The 14,681-nt window shown below is 36.9% G+C and overlaps 1 protein-coding gene across 1 annotated transcript; it reads left to right on the forward strand.

Annotated features, from left to right (window-relative positions):
• The first annotated feature begins 5,235 nt into the window (after window positions 1–5,235).
• LOC124131573 (homeobox protein orthopedia-like) lies at window positions 5,236–14,100 on the forward strand. The gene is made up of 3 exons (XM_046494924.2): window positions 5,236–5,361; window positions 5,949–6,202; window positions 12,675–14,100. Exons 1-3 carry the CDS (start codon window positions 5,295–5,297, stop codon window positions 13,197–13,199), a joined length of 846 nt encoding a protein of 281 aa, XP_046350880.1. The 5' UTR covers window positions 5,236–5,294; the 3' UTR covers window positions 13,200–14,100.
• The last annotated feature ends 581 nt before the right edge of the window (window positions 14,101–14,681 follow it).

Below are 14,681 nucleotides of genomic sequence, written 5' to 3' on the forward strand. Positions count from 1 at the left end.
TTGGTTTTCAAGTGTATATGGTTTAGGTTTAGACTTGGAGGTAATCCTATTTTATCCACTGGAAATCTCAATTGTTTAGGTTACGGAAAACTGTTTAATTATCGTATGACAATTATCAGGCAACTAGCCTCTTTACTTTCTTACCTTGCAAAATTCTGACTTCTGGCATATTTTCAGTACACAATAATTCCTAAATTAGCGAGAAGGGCAGATTTTATAACTTGAAAAGCTTACTTTGATCCAAGATGATTTATTACCCTATGTTTGTATCGTCTTCATCTACATCTCCTGAGGAAATCTGCCAATGTCTGAGACTTTTGCTCATCTTTAAATATCTAAAAACTGCTTCCTGAAAACTTCTGAAATCATCCTTTTCGAAAATATTAGCTTTACGTATAACATTAAGCATTAAGTCCAGTACATGTAATTGTTGAAATGAACTAGGTCTTGACCCCATTCGTATGAAGACATCTGATAACTTTTACAACAACTTCTGGAAGTTTTGCGAATTTCTTAAACGATGCAGATCCCTTTGGTCCAGAATTGGCCCTTATGTCTTATTCTTCATGAAAGAGTCTCAAATGGCTCTCTTATGTGTGACTAGTTAGTAATACACAGGTCAATGTAAGTTGGAGCTATCGGAAGAAGAACGTTGTGGACAGACATCACTCGGCGACATTTAAATGTGGGAATCAAACACAGTTTGATCACGACCTGCATATATACTGTGCTAAATCCTACCTAATGGAAAATTTACACGCAACGACAAATCGTATACGACAAAACGACATTCAAAATTACTGGATAATAAAGGAAATAGCTAACCCTTGGAAACACATCGTATTATGAAATAGATCGTATCTAGAAGCTTCAAATGTTTTCTCTGATAATACTTACGACTCTTAAATGAGGTGTTGAAATGTATGTTGGGATAAGTTCAAACAAGGCTTGTCTTGAACATGTAATGCGCCTGTTTCGTCACTTCGAGCAGTATTCCAGTAAGATCACGGCACGGGTGACAGTACAAATGGGCTTCAACCAGTGTACTCATGTGGGGATTCGAACCCGGGCCTTGGGCGCGACATGAACAACATTGCTAGAAATGAACGAATATTTCAGTTTCGTGACTTAAATGTTATAGAAGATAGAAGATAAATGCGTCTTTAAATTATATTCAGTATGGCCATATAAATAAAAGCGATTGTACAATTCCGATTATATCAGGGTCATGTGTTTATGAATCACTATCAAATAGTGATGACACCAGGTGTTCGCGAAAATATTCGCGAAAAGGAATGGAAAATGTATACTTCATATAACCAAATGCATTTAAATTAGAATCGCCCAAGAAAAAGCCTTTCAAACTGATTGTAAGACCTTAAAATGTATGTTCCTGTATATTCATCCTTAAAATGATTTATGTGTAGGAAAGTGGGTTCTACTTACAGTGCTGCTTGTTTTCTATTATACCCCATACAAATACTCAATGCATTCCTATCACACTGAAACATCAACCCTTCTGATATGAATCTGAAACTGAAAAATCTTTGGTTGAAATTTAAAAAATTTCTCAACTTATATTTATCTTGCAAGTTATTATCCCATTAACACAATATCCTTCTAACCATATGATAGGGTGGTATGAGCGAGAAGGGCAGATTTTATAACTTGAAAAGCTTACTTTGATCCAAGATGATTTATTACCCTATGTTTGTATCGTCTTCATCTACATCTCCTGAGGAAATCTGCCAATGTCTGAGACTTTTTCTCATCTTTAAATATCTAAAAACTGCTTCCTGAAAACTTCTGAAATCATCCTTTTCGAAAATATTAGCTTTACGTATAACATTAAGCATTAAGATGTTCATTGTACCAAAGAATATACATATCTAGCACAAAGAAATATAACTTGCCACTGGAGGCATTTACCAGAATATTAGTAGATATTTGCAAAGTTGAGAGATATATAGTAATATGAAGAAGAGCACAGTGTCTCAATTTGATAGAAAGTGCAATAAAGGCGACAAAAACATTTCCATAATCAAAAGAAATATTTAATAAAATCGGAGTCCATTGTAGGATTCTGACAATACCGTGTGTTTATGAATCACTATCAAAAAGTGGCGATACATTGTTGGCGAAATATGAGCGTATACTGCCCGATCGAAAGCACCCGTCACAGCCATTAATCGCAGTGCTGTTAATGAATAATCAGTTTGTAATTTTCACAGGCTGATTTATTAAGGGTGACATTGTCTCATTCGTGTATTCACTTTCATGTATACCTCGGTATGGAACTGTACAACACTCCTATCACAAGTCTCAACTTGCATTACCTACTGTACGCAAAACAAACCCTAGATATCACAGAAACATCCTTCTGGTGCCTCATCCTGAGAACCAATAATCTTCGAGAATACAGAGCTAAAGTTCATTAAAATCCTACCATCAAATGTAACTATGTCACGAGGTTTTTTTTCAAACCGTAGCGTGTTAAGTGCCCTAACAGTATTGCAACATGTACGTATTTTTACAATCCACCATATCCAACTTGGCTGCTGCTGCAATCGTTAACGTTCAAATGCCACCATCATTTACTGAAACATAGAGCCACAGTGTTTATTTTAGAATGCAATGCAACTGCAGGCGCTAGACACAAATCGATGAAACGTTCCTTTAGAAACAGCGCGTCACATTATCAAGTTATTGAGAAAAGCAGGTCTTGTTGTTTTATTCTTCATAGGAAAAAAATGAAAGGTGTGAGGAAGAGGTGGGGGACAGGTAACCTTTGGAAACGTCCCCGTGACGGTGGGTTTTCTTATATCACCCTCAAAGTAAACAAAAGCTTAATATAAAAAATACAAACCGCCAATCGTCGCAAATAAAAGCGACAAAACCCCTTCATAAAACATGTTATTTTCCACACTGAAAAACGTTCCCGTAAGAAGGGAATATATCACAGAAAAATATTTATAGATAAAAATTGAACAAAGCATAAAATTCCATGTTTCATATTTGTTGACGGGTACTATTTAATGAAAACGATATAATTGTACACATTCTTGATTGGGGCAGAGTTACATGTTACCAAGGGAAGATATATACTAATTCATGGCCAACAGCCATAATTTAATCATGGTAATCAAACCTTTCATTAATCGACAGCCGCAAAGTTAATACATCAGACGCCCATCAATAACCACAGCTGAGAAGAACAACATATCAATAGGCAATCAATCACTTATTTAAATCAGTGGATGCAAATAAGAATGATAAACCATGTTTAGATTCACAAATGTGTTGAAATTCTATGTCGCCGAGTAACAGATCTGCAACGGTTAAATATCCTTTCACAACAAACTTTTTATTAAACATATATAGAGATATTCAAAATGAAGGTTACATAATAGACAGGGATTGCAACAGAGTAACGATGTGTTTTTGCAGGGTGTTTAATTTTAAACATGTGAAAAGGTCCGTATGAATGAAACCAAATAACATAATCAGTACTAATGTTAATCAGAATTGTCGAATCAGTGTTCTCATTACCCACGTTCGTGAATAAATACCATCTGATTCCGTGACCACGGAGAAAACCCATCACCGCCGACTGTTATCAAAATCCATACTTACTTGTTCCGATTTACGTACTATAACACAAAGCAACTTAGGAAGACATTTTAAGCATATGTTTCATTTGAATATTTTCTCACATCAATACCAGTAAAAAGACAATGGGAAATATGATCTCGACATCATGTCCTTATTAATCTGATGTCGTATTACATTTCTTATAAATACTCGTGATAATTACAACAAAATACAACTCATTTGTGTTGTTGTAAATTAAAAAAATCAAGGCAGGGCGTATTCACCACGAAAGAGGGAAACGAAGAGGCAAGATCACTGTACCAGACTGGGAAGCACAACACTGGTTGATTGATATTCCGAAAGTTATTGGAAGAGGTCTTATTGTCGTTACATATATATGTGTATTAAAATAATTATGTTCATTGTCTAACCCTCAGTTGATTCGTTAGCATATAATGATATACTGTAACCACAGAAAATATTATATGTGCAACACATTCGGTCAGTGTGTATAGATAATACATGTGGAAAAACTCGTTTTTAATTTAACCGTCATGAAATGAAATTATCAAAACTTTATATCATTCATTAGAATTTCACCAAGCAAGAAATATGTTGTTAATGTTTGACTGCTTATCAGAATAATATCGATAATGATCGTAGTCAAAAATGAAAAATACCCGAACTTTATTGTTTTGTTTAAACATGTATTTCTTAAAAGGTCAAATGGACCAAACAAACGTTCTTTATTATGACTATTGTGAATACTGAAAAATAAAGTAAAATAGAAGATGGAATTTTGTTGAACAAAAAGATGTATCAGTGTGATAGGCTTGTGCTGGGTTAAATGTGAATAATAGTCGAACCGTTAGTTTAAGATATGCGATAGGTGTAACAAATTAAACTCAAAGGAGCACCCGTGACTACCCCCACCCCCCCCCCCCCCCTACACACACGCGCTCACCTATGCACGCTCCCGTTGTGTATTACGGGGTTTAATATTGTCATGCTGGTTCGTGTGATATACAGAGTTAACTCTGTCGTATTATCTATGAAAACTTTAGCAGGTGTTCGCGCGCCACGTGCCGGGCCTCAGTGATATCCTCTGTCCCTTGGTCAAGCCTTTGTTAGCCGCTATTGTCTGTTGTATTTTCTTTGATCGACATTGTTTTTCTACAAGTTGTTGTTTTATGACTAAAGTGCATAATAAATATGTATCGTATAGCAGACCGGATACATATGGCACTGTCCATGTCCCGGAAAATGGTTGTTAACAAGCCAAAACAGTAAAACATTGTTTTATGATTGCTTGGGCAATAAAATGATTTAGCGAGTAATCACAGTCATTCATCCTCGAGCAGCACGCGCCAGGAAACTCGGTAAGTCGCGCTCTTTGATTGCCGTGGCAAAAAGGTGATGGAAAGTTTTATTACCTTGTTAAACTACATCTCAGACCTTCGGCAAGCTGTATTCATATGTCCATACCATTGTAAACGACAATTCAATCAGCTGCAATAAACTTCCCTGGCCGTTTGCTCGAGGTGTTGAATACGAGTCATCGGATAAAGAGGCGTGGCCGCTAGATGAAAACTAACCAATCGGCGAGCAGGGATTACATGCTTCAAAGAAAGCGGCAGATAGCGAGTGAAGTAAAGGCTTATTATATTAAGTCTGTGAGTCTGTTCCTCATTACGCATTTCACGATGAACAGAGAACATGCATCTACCCACCTCACAATCTCCGACACGACATTGACGAGTTCGCCATCAGGTAGGCAATGCTTCTCCAACCCACCTATTGTTTTGCCAAATTGGCCGTTATTAGCTTGGTCCGCTAATTCTGCTCATTTGGGCTATTATGGACCAGCTCGCTGATAGGACCGGCGCTTGATTTAATTCATTTCTTCTAAAATTAAATCTGCACGTACCAATTTCTGCTCGTTTACAACTAACTGTTTCGATATGAGATCGCCTCTTAAAGTGTCACTCATCATACAAGTCAGTTTGCTGCGCTACAGGGGTGTTCATTACGATATATTGCCGATATTTAGCTGATTTATGCATTTTCAATTTGTATGTGACAGGGCAGGGAATAAAATACTTAGTACCTTGTTGGCAATTCCACTCTCTTGCGTGTAGCGCACAGCGACGTTGTAGCCAAATGCCAAACATTTTCAGCTTTAGTGAACGGGCTTGCCGTTTTATTGGAACTCTGCCGATACTCAACGGATACAGAAACGAAATCCTTTCACAGAAATATTTCCTTATCAATACATCTCGGCAAATGGTTTACTCCAGGAATTTACCTGTCTGGGATTTTACTTACCCTCTTGTGAAGATACCTACGTTTGGTTTCAGTGCTGAAGGAAGACGGGCTAAAGATGAAGGAGAACACGGACCGTCGGGATGGAGGAAGCCCAATAGAACAGACACAGCTTTCTTCCCCGAACGACGGAGGGGACAAACCCGCTAAACAAAAGCGACATCGAACCCGGTTCACTCCAGCACAGCTCAACGAGCTTGAACGAAGCTTCGCGAAAACGCACTATCCAGATATCTTCATGCGAGAAGAGTTGGCTCTCCGAATCGGACTCACGGAATCTCGTGTGCAGGTATATATATATATATATTTTTACACCAGCTTGAATATGACAGTATAACACATATATGTTATCAGATATTTATTCTCCCGCCAGAATACAGAGATAACCCTGGTTGTTCAAAAACTCATGAACTTCGACATCGTTTCACTCGTGCGATAATCGTATATTTTCACTTGTATTTGGCAAATTCATTATTTTATCCAGGAATGCATGAACATTATTAAAAAAAGATATATGGAAGATTATATTAAGGAACATCCCGCCGTGTATTGTCATTTTCGCCTGTAACATTTCATTTTTAGAGAAGCTTATATTTATAAAAGAGCCAAATTTAAAACCAAGCATGTTACATTTCCACCGTTGCTTGTCCTAAATAATTTGCAATTTAATAATAAATTAATAATGACAAAGAGTCTTCGTAAAATATGTACATAAAGCAAGTATTAAACACAATATGACATTAACAGTTTTGACTGGAATAATTAGTATAATGTTTATTCCTCAATATAAGGTATACACCATTGGTTAGGCAAATAAACACACAATTACCGGTTTATATAGTGATTATATAATACTATTCTACAAAGAAATTGCAGTATTTGCCTTGACCTTACGGTTAATGTACCATGGTAGACCCCACACGTTTCCATAACGGGTGAGTCAGGCCATGTGATAACAGTAAATATCCATTTCCTCAGGTGGGGGCTACGGAAGGCAGGTGTTCATACATACTGCTGTCAACACCTTTGCGATGTATCCATGGGGAACAATGCATGAATGAACGAATTGCAGCAAGTCTCGTGGCCCATTTTTATTATATTTTATTAAGATAATTTACCATGTTTTTTTCTGTAAAATATGTTCATTTTAGAGACCTGATGTTGTCCAAGTGCAAATATTTACATAAATAGGTGCATTATTAACACAATATTTATAAACATATTTTCAACATCAGATATGTACAAAAGTGAGAGCTATTGCGATACAAAAGATTTGAAGAATGGATAATCTAATAGTTTTTCAAATTTAAGATATATTCAGACACACAGACAGTTTATTCACTAATTTAGGCATCAAACAATTCCTAATTCTACTGTATAAACTGTCTGTAAAATATATATTCATAGAACAGCAAATAGATGTTTTGCTGTACGCTGGTTCATAGTGCCAGAATGTATTCGAGTTGACGATAACTTATTGCAAACAAACAATTCACCGAAATATTTCAAGTTCATAGAAATCTTACTGTGTACCAAAAATAATTAATTTCATATTGCTAGTGTCATGTATATTCTGAAAATGAACCTTCATCCTTCAAGTTTAATTCAATATTATTTGAGGTTTATAATGCTTATCAAATATCAATATGAATAATAGCTAACAATAGGTTTGCAATGATCTCATTTAAGGTCATGTCGCTATATTAACACATTGGTGATATCAGTGTGTAAACGCCTCTGGTTCTGTGAGAATATTAAAGTTTTTTGTTTGTTGTCTACGCCACACTCAGCAATATTCATGACAGCATGAGCAATTGGTAATAAAGTAGTGAAACAACAAGCTGTTTTGTTCGTTACAAGCACGTGCATGATTACCTCTGACATTCGTCATCGTTTGTAAATGGTTGATGATGACTGCGTACTGATGTGCATATAATACCAAGATTGGAGATGTGACAAACTTGGTTTGAAGGGGTACTTTGAAAAGAATTAAATAATCTGAATGTATAACACCCGAACAACATTTGTTTTCCACGACTGCGGAACGTGGTAACGGTAGAAAAAGATAAAAAAACTACACATATTCAATGATAAATATGCACAAGGTTTTATGCATAGTTGATTCTTCACATTGTTCAATCGTTAAGGAACTTATTGTGGCGCGTTTGTATGCTGCGTCTGGAAACTGAAACACGGATAGTATTTTTATAGATAGAATTCACTATTCTCAAAGCACATGTGTTATATATTAAAAATGTTTTCTTAATCTAAGAAATCAGTTAATAAAAAAGGAATATTATATGTTGAAAGCTTTATGCCAAGACTCACTTGCGAAGAAATACAGATTGTTTAAAATGTCTTCACACTGATTCAAAGGATTATGTAAAGGGTTTCACCATATACATTTAATGTAATATAATCTTGCTTGAGACCGAATGAACAATATGTTTGTAATTGAAGAATACATGACTTAGATAAATAATATTAAAAAGCATATTCAAACTGAACAACGCAAAGCAACAATGACTAAACGTTTTGCAACCTCTGTGTATGAGTAAAGTTAATCATGTTTGTAAGATGATTAGACTGTTTGAATATAATCATCACATCAAATAATATAAAACGTGTTTATGTAACCTCGTACAAGTATATGCATGCGCCAACTAAGTATATTGTTTGACATTAAAAAATGACAATCTAATAACGTTCGGTTACACAAGAGGTATAGTTTCGATCATAAAAAAACACGTCTCGTTGAGAAAATAATTTACGAAATTTTTCGCAGCGTTGTAACTGTAAGACTGTTCGACTAAGATGTTCATCTACAACCTCCACGAAGTCGCTTTTCCAGCCTTGAGTCCGTCAGGGGCTTTCCCCATCGCTAGCACGCAATCCGAGACCATGCATTTGCATTGAGATTATTATATTTTCATTGAAAATGCGTTGAAGATTCGGTTTTGGCACCTCTATAATGAAGATATTAACCACCGCGGACTCCCTTCCTCGTTTTCAGTCGCTAGAGATCAGTTTAGTCGACCAAGAGTCGAGATCGAGGACAGAATTCCGTCCCCGCTTATTCCCGTTTCGCGTGCGGTACGACGCAGACCGCGCGTGCTGTCAATGCTGCCGGCACGAGTGCGTCCCACGAGGGACTACAGATAGAGCCCGCTTGCCGTAAGATCGTTAACGCAGTAATTAATCCTAAATAGCCATTTCAAACTGAATTGATATCACGACTTTTGAAACCTCGGACCGACTCTTTGCGTTTTAAAGTCAGTGCCACGACCATTCTAACCGGGGTGATTGAGATAATTTTCTGCTAGACTAGGGACATGCACAAGCCTTTATCCTATGTAACCCTGCCACATTTATTTGCAATTCATCTATTTTCTGGGCTATTAAACATTACTTGAAATACACGAAACCGAATGCGTAGACAACTTATTTCTGTGCGTGAATTAGTTTAACACATAATAATCCATGTATTCCTCGAGGGCGGCAGAGTGTGGCCGAATAATGAAGTCCATTGTTTCAGGAGGAAGAGCGTGATATGTTCTTCCTCACCTCCCGGACAGATCTTCTGGCTTGCTTTGCCCATGAATTACTGCAAGGCATTTATTGTGTCTTCCACAGTTACAAATTCATCTAAGATCCATCCCTTATGCGTCGAGTCCCTTTCTTGCTCTGGTTTATAATTGTCTAAATAATTTCCGTGAATCGTCTTCTATTTTAAATTTTTTTTTAGACCTAAATCCCATTTTCTGAAATCTATTGGTACACTAAGTTGGTTAATCCCCTGGGTCTTTCGTATTCTTTGTATAACCATGTCACCAGCATCTGTATATGTAACATCTCAGATACGTACTGATCTGTATTTTTTGTAGCATTTGTAAAACATTTATCTTCTGAAATATAACCATTTCCACAGTCTCTGCCCGTTAATGCTTGAATTAAGAGCATTTTGCAATCTATTTGCATGACTAAACGTGAAGAACAGAAATTCAGCTTAAAGTAAGTGAAGGAAAATATAATTTATTTATGAAATGTATACGCAAAACATGGATGGATGTTTTCTTCCCTTCTTTAAATTCATCTTAAGACCTCTAATTATACTTCTCATCCTTTGTTCGTTTTAATGTTTATTACTGCTATGTTTTTTCGTTCTATCTCTAACACCGAATTTATACGTTTTTGGTAGGAGTTCACTTTTGTAGACCTTGCATCAATATTGGTAGATAATTATAGTCCTTCTTTTACACCGTTTCTCAGCGGTTCTTGCTCTGCCTAATATCTCAAAGCGGTTGAGCAATGTCAAAGCTAATCATAATGTCCATTAAGTGTGTTTTATTTGCGTCCATCATTTCAATTCTCCAATTTGCAACGTATTTGGGAGTCTGACAACATAAGAGGTTGCACTTCTTGATTTTCTGGAGGCTGTGTTATTAAACTGACTAATTATACCGTTAAATATGCCGATTATCGTGGCAAGTGGTCCAACAAATGATGAACTAAAAATAAAAGGAAACAACCAGACTTGTTTGTCATTGAAACGTCCGATCAGTCTCTGGGCAAACATGTGATCGTTTTGCGGATTGTGCGCGTTAAGAGCACGCACGTGCAAGCGAGTGACCAACCAATCAGAATCAATTAGTTCGCCGCGGAACAATAGGGAGGAAAGGCCCGGTGCCATTAGATATGCTGATCTAGGAAGCGCTCAACGAGAATTGCTAGCCACGTGATAGATGATTAAATATATTTAGCCAGAACACAAATGCAGTTGATAGCTAACAATGTTTAGTGTTATGAAAATCAAATATTTGCAAATTATCGCTAATGTATTGATAATTTCATGCAAAGGTCTCAGATAAGATGTCATCACTCGGCTGGTTAAGTTTGTAAAAGTCAGAGATTAATTAATCAAATGAAATATTTGACGATGTCATTAATTAATGGCCGTGGTCATTGTAAGCATGACGTAATAGATTGGCGCCCAGATAACGGTCTTCAATTAACCCTTGAATATTGAGATGGCCTGCTTGTAAAAGAATATAATTAAGCGTGATGAGAAATGACGTTCCTTTATCAAGCAACTTAGACTTTCAGTTGACAAATGACCCTCTTAATGCCTCTACATTTGTAGGTGAATTAAATTTAATATTAATACAATATGATTCTTTAACAAAGCCTAAAGATCGTAAAAGATACCTTTAGTTACATATATTTTGATTAAGCAGAATATGAGTAGATGCTGTATAAACAATGATTTTAAACTGCAATTATCTTACAATATTCATAAAGATAAAGTAAATTCAAAATATTTTCTTTTCTTGAGATACAAGCAAAAATGTATGTAGTGCCTGTGGTATTATCAAACGCACCATAATAAGAAAAATGAGAAACACATTTGACTCGTAATTAAAAATGAACTATTTTGTAATCAAATAATATAAATCAATATTTAACGGTAAATCATTAAGATAAGATTAAATTGTAAAAGCAAATAATTTTGACAAGATTGAAATTGTACAAACAAGTTATGATAATTCTTTTAACACACAAGCCAATCAGCTAAAACAATTTAACACACAATGAATTGTGACGCTCTGACAACAAACGTAATTTTATGTCCCTGCTGCTAATGTTTCTGTTGTGCTCTGATGCCAGAACATTTAATGTTGACAGGACCATCGTCCTACCCTGTCATGTTGCATCGCCATCTATTGAAAACACTGCCTAAAGGACAATGTCAAATTGTTTGTTTTCTGACAAATTAATTCATCTTTCCAGCATAGCCCGTCGATGCGACATGCAAGCAAAACATATGGCACCCAACCACGAAATCTACCTAAACAATCCTTTACGAATAACAACATTTTTTTCCGTCGCATTTCACTCATTATTACATAAATCGGGGCGGTGCGACCTCTACTTGTCTTTTGCCTCCACACTGTTGCGGCATAATGAAACTACAAATACGTCCGTCTCACAAGGGACATTATTGTAATGACACTCAATGGGAGCGGGAACTATCCTGAATGTCTAATTAAACTCCCAGCATGCATTGCCGTGTGATTGTCGACACCCCTCTGTCCTAGCTCAGGTTTGTCCCCTGTCTCCACATCAATCACATCCTTGTATGATAATGAGGGAGCTTGCAATAACACTGGCTTAATCATCAGTTTATATACAACTCCAAGGGGCTTTATTGAACCTTGATAAAGTCATTGTATGTCGCCCATCAGTCTTTACTTAGAGAAAGAACGAAATTACGCCCGATCATGCTGGGAGATCGACATGAAGTCATAGAGTTCAATTATTGCAAACAATGATTTGCCAATAGACTCAACTGTATTGAATTTCTTCTTATGGATTTTGTAGAATGAAAAATATGTTTTTAAGCCAGGAGAATGAAGTTATTGATACTTGAAACTGAGGACGATATTGTCATGTTGAATTAAAGTTTGGGAAAGAGTCGAGCTAAAGTTGCCTGTTTTTCACAGTGTCAGTGAAAGCATTACAAGTGCATTTTATCCTACTTCAGACTTCACTCCGTATACCAGCTATATGGCGACAGTTATGTCTTCCATGCTTTTAACAAGGTCACGTGGGATTGAGTAGAACATTAATCTCACGAACTCTTCGACAATTTAAAAGCCAATTTCAAAGGGCACTTTTTTCATTTCCGTTTTCATAAATATCAAAGTGCGTGTAATAATGTCATGTTTGTGACAGGTTTGACAATTCCTCCTTTTGTCTTCCAGGTCTGGTTCCAGAACCGCCGGGCCAAATGGAAGAAGAGGAAGAAGGCCACAAACGTGTTCCGTACCCCTGGTGCTCTGTTACCATCAACAGGATTATCTCCCTTTGGTACAATGGGAGACTCTCTCTGCGCTTTCCCACCTTCGGAGAGCCGATGGGGGATGTCCCAAATCGGCAGCCATATGAATGGCAACGTCAACCATCTTGCTTTGTCAGCAACGTTGCCACGACAAGTCACAGCGCAGTCGCTATCGTCACAGGTACCAATGGGTCTTTGCAACCCGTCAGTGTCCCTTGGCAACGGCTTAACAGTATCAAATGGAAGTCCTATCTATAACACTTCTTACGGAATGGCGGCATCATCGTGTGCCTCGCCCCTGACCGGAAACTCTCCATCCCCTTCCCTCCCCTCATCCCAGATGACTTGTGGCATGCCTGATATTGATGATGCTTGGAGGGGGACAAGCATCGCTCAACTGAGACGGAAGGCTCTAGAACACACGGCTTCAATTACAGGGTTCCGCTGACAATGAACAGGCAGCAGAGATGACAAAAATATTGGTGTAGATCCAAAACGGCTCAGCCTTCATCTAGTGATGGTCCAACTGGAATCGAGTTGTTACCGTAAATCTCACATCCTCTGCCGCGGAGATCGGGCTTGGTCCACAAGTAGACATTCCATATGTAAAACTAGTGACGCGCGGTACCCACGATCTTGTGGATGAGTCGTATAAGTGCTGTTCGAACTATGTTGTTTGTACAAGTTGTACCAGTATTTAGTTCTGTTTAAACTTGTGACTGTTGTGCTTAGATCATCGTCTCTTATCAAGGGAGAAAAGTTGGACATGAGTAGAAGTCCCAACTACAGAAGCACGTTCCGTAGTTAAATTTGAATTTAATTTGCTACTTCCTATGGTCGCGGTCGTATCGTATTTCAGTAGGTTGTTTTTTTATATTTATCTACAGTTTTTGAAAATCGAATTTAGAAGCAATATATAAGATCGATGGAAATAAATTTTAAAATCATCATCATCATCATCCCTCAAATTTGTGCGTCACGGTCTTGTAAAGCGAAACTATGTCTAAAAGTACTTTATCACCATCTATACAAGGAGATAACATTGCATTCCAAAACATCGTTGTACAATTTGAAACCAACATTTTTTTTATCGATTATGACGTAAGGAAGTATTGCGGGGTTTTATAACACATACATTTTAAAGGTCGGCGTATCTAGTCATGTCATCTTATTAAAGTTGTATAAAATGTTGTTTACATACTTATGTATATGTCGTTTATTTATTATACAGATACTAATTTAAATATAATAAGCATCATGGATCATGTATGTTTACAGCTTGTATAGAAGTACTATTTATTGAAACATTCCAAACATGGAATAAAAATACATAAAATAGCAAACTGTTGGTTGGTTGTATTTTTCTGTTCGACGAGATATATTTCACTGAAACTGAAAAATGTTTTTTATTCATATATCACGATTACATGATTTTTGTGTGTCATGTAATCAGAGAATATTGACACAGAGAACAAAAGAACTGCAAAAGAACATGAGATATTATTCCAGTCGTCCATTTCACAATGCCTATCTATTGTGTTGTCTGTTTCGTGATCACACTGTTGTCAAAATTGTTTCTTCAACAATATATCCACTCTTATCTACTGTGCATGATTTCCCCATGATTAATATTAAGGATGAAATCCTCCAGAAATTGTAACGTGGCCATGCATCCGAAGCAAGACGGGTATTTATCAGTTCGTTTATCCCGTCACATTGTATGCAACGTTAGTTCATGTTACGTCCGAAAATGTACAAACGTAACATAAAGGCAATTTTTCGAAACAAAATTACATCCGTTTTAATGTCTGTTGTGACATGCCTCTGCATGTGTTTGTAACGGGCTCCAGCGGTGATTGCAGGATACGCTCACCTTTTCATGAACAGCTGGTAACGTCACCATTTGATAGTGAGCGTATTCTGCTCCATC

The sequence above is a fragment of the Haliotis rufescens genome, unplaced genomic scaffold (assembly GCF_023055435.1).
Source record: "Haliotis rufescens isolate VD_foot unplaced genomic scaffold, xgHalRufe1.0.p SCAF_1, whole genome shotgun sequence".
Taxonomy (NCBI): domain Eukaryota; kingdom Metazoa; phylum Mollusca; class Gastropoda; order Lepetellida; family Haliotidae; genus Haliotis; species Haliotis rufescens.

What these genes read in the sequence shown, in the direction of transcription:
- LOC124131573 (XM_046494924.2), top strand. Translation starts at nt 5,295, where the DNA reads ATGAACAGAGAACATGCATCTACCCACCTCACAATCTCCGACACGACA. An exon ending in ATTGACGAGTTCGCCATCAG is followed by an intron (nt 5,362 to 5,948) that starts GTAGGCAATGCT and finishes GTTTGGTTTCAG; the next exon opens with TGCTGAAGGAAGACGGGCTA. An exon ending in TCACGGAATCTCGTGTGCAG is followed by an intron (nt 6,203 to 12,674) that starts GTATATATATAT and finishes TTTGTCTTCCAG; the next exon opens with GTCTGGTTCCAGAACCGCCG.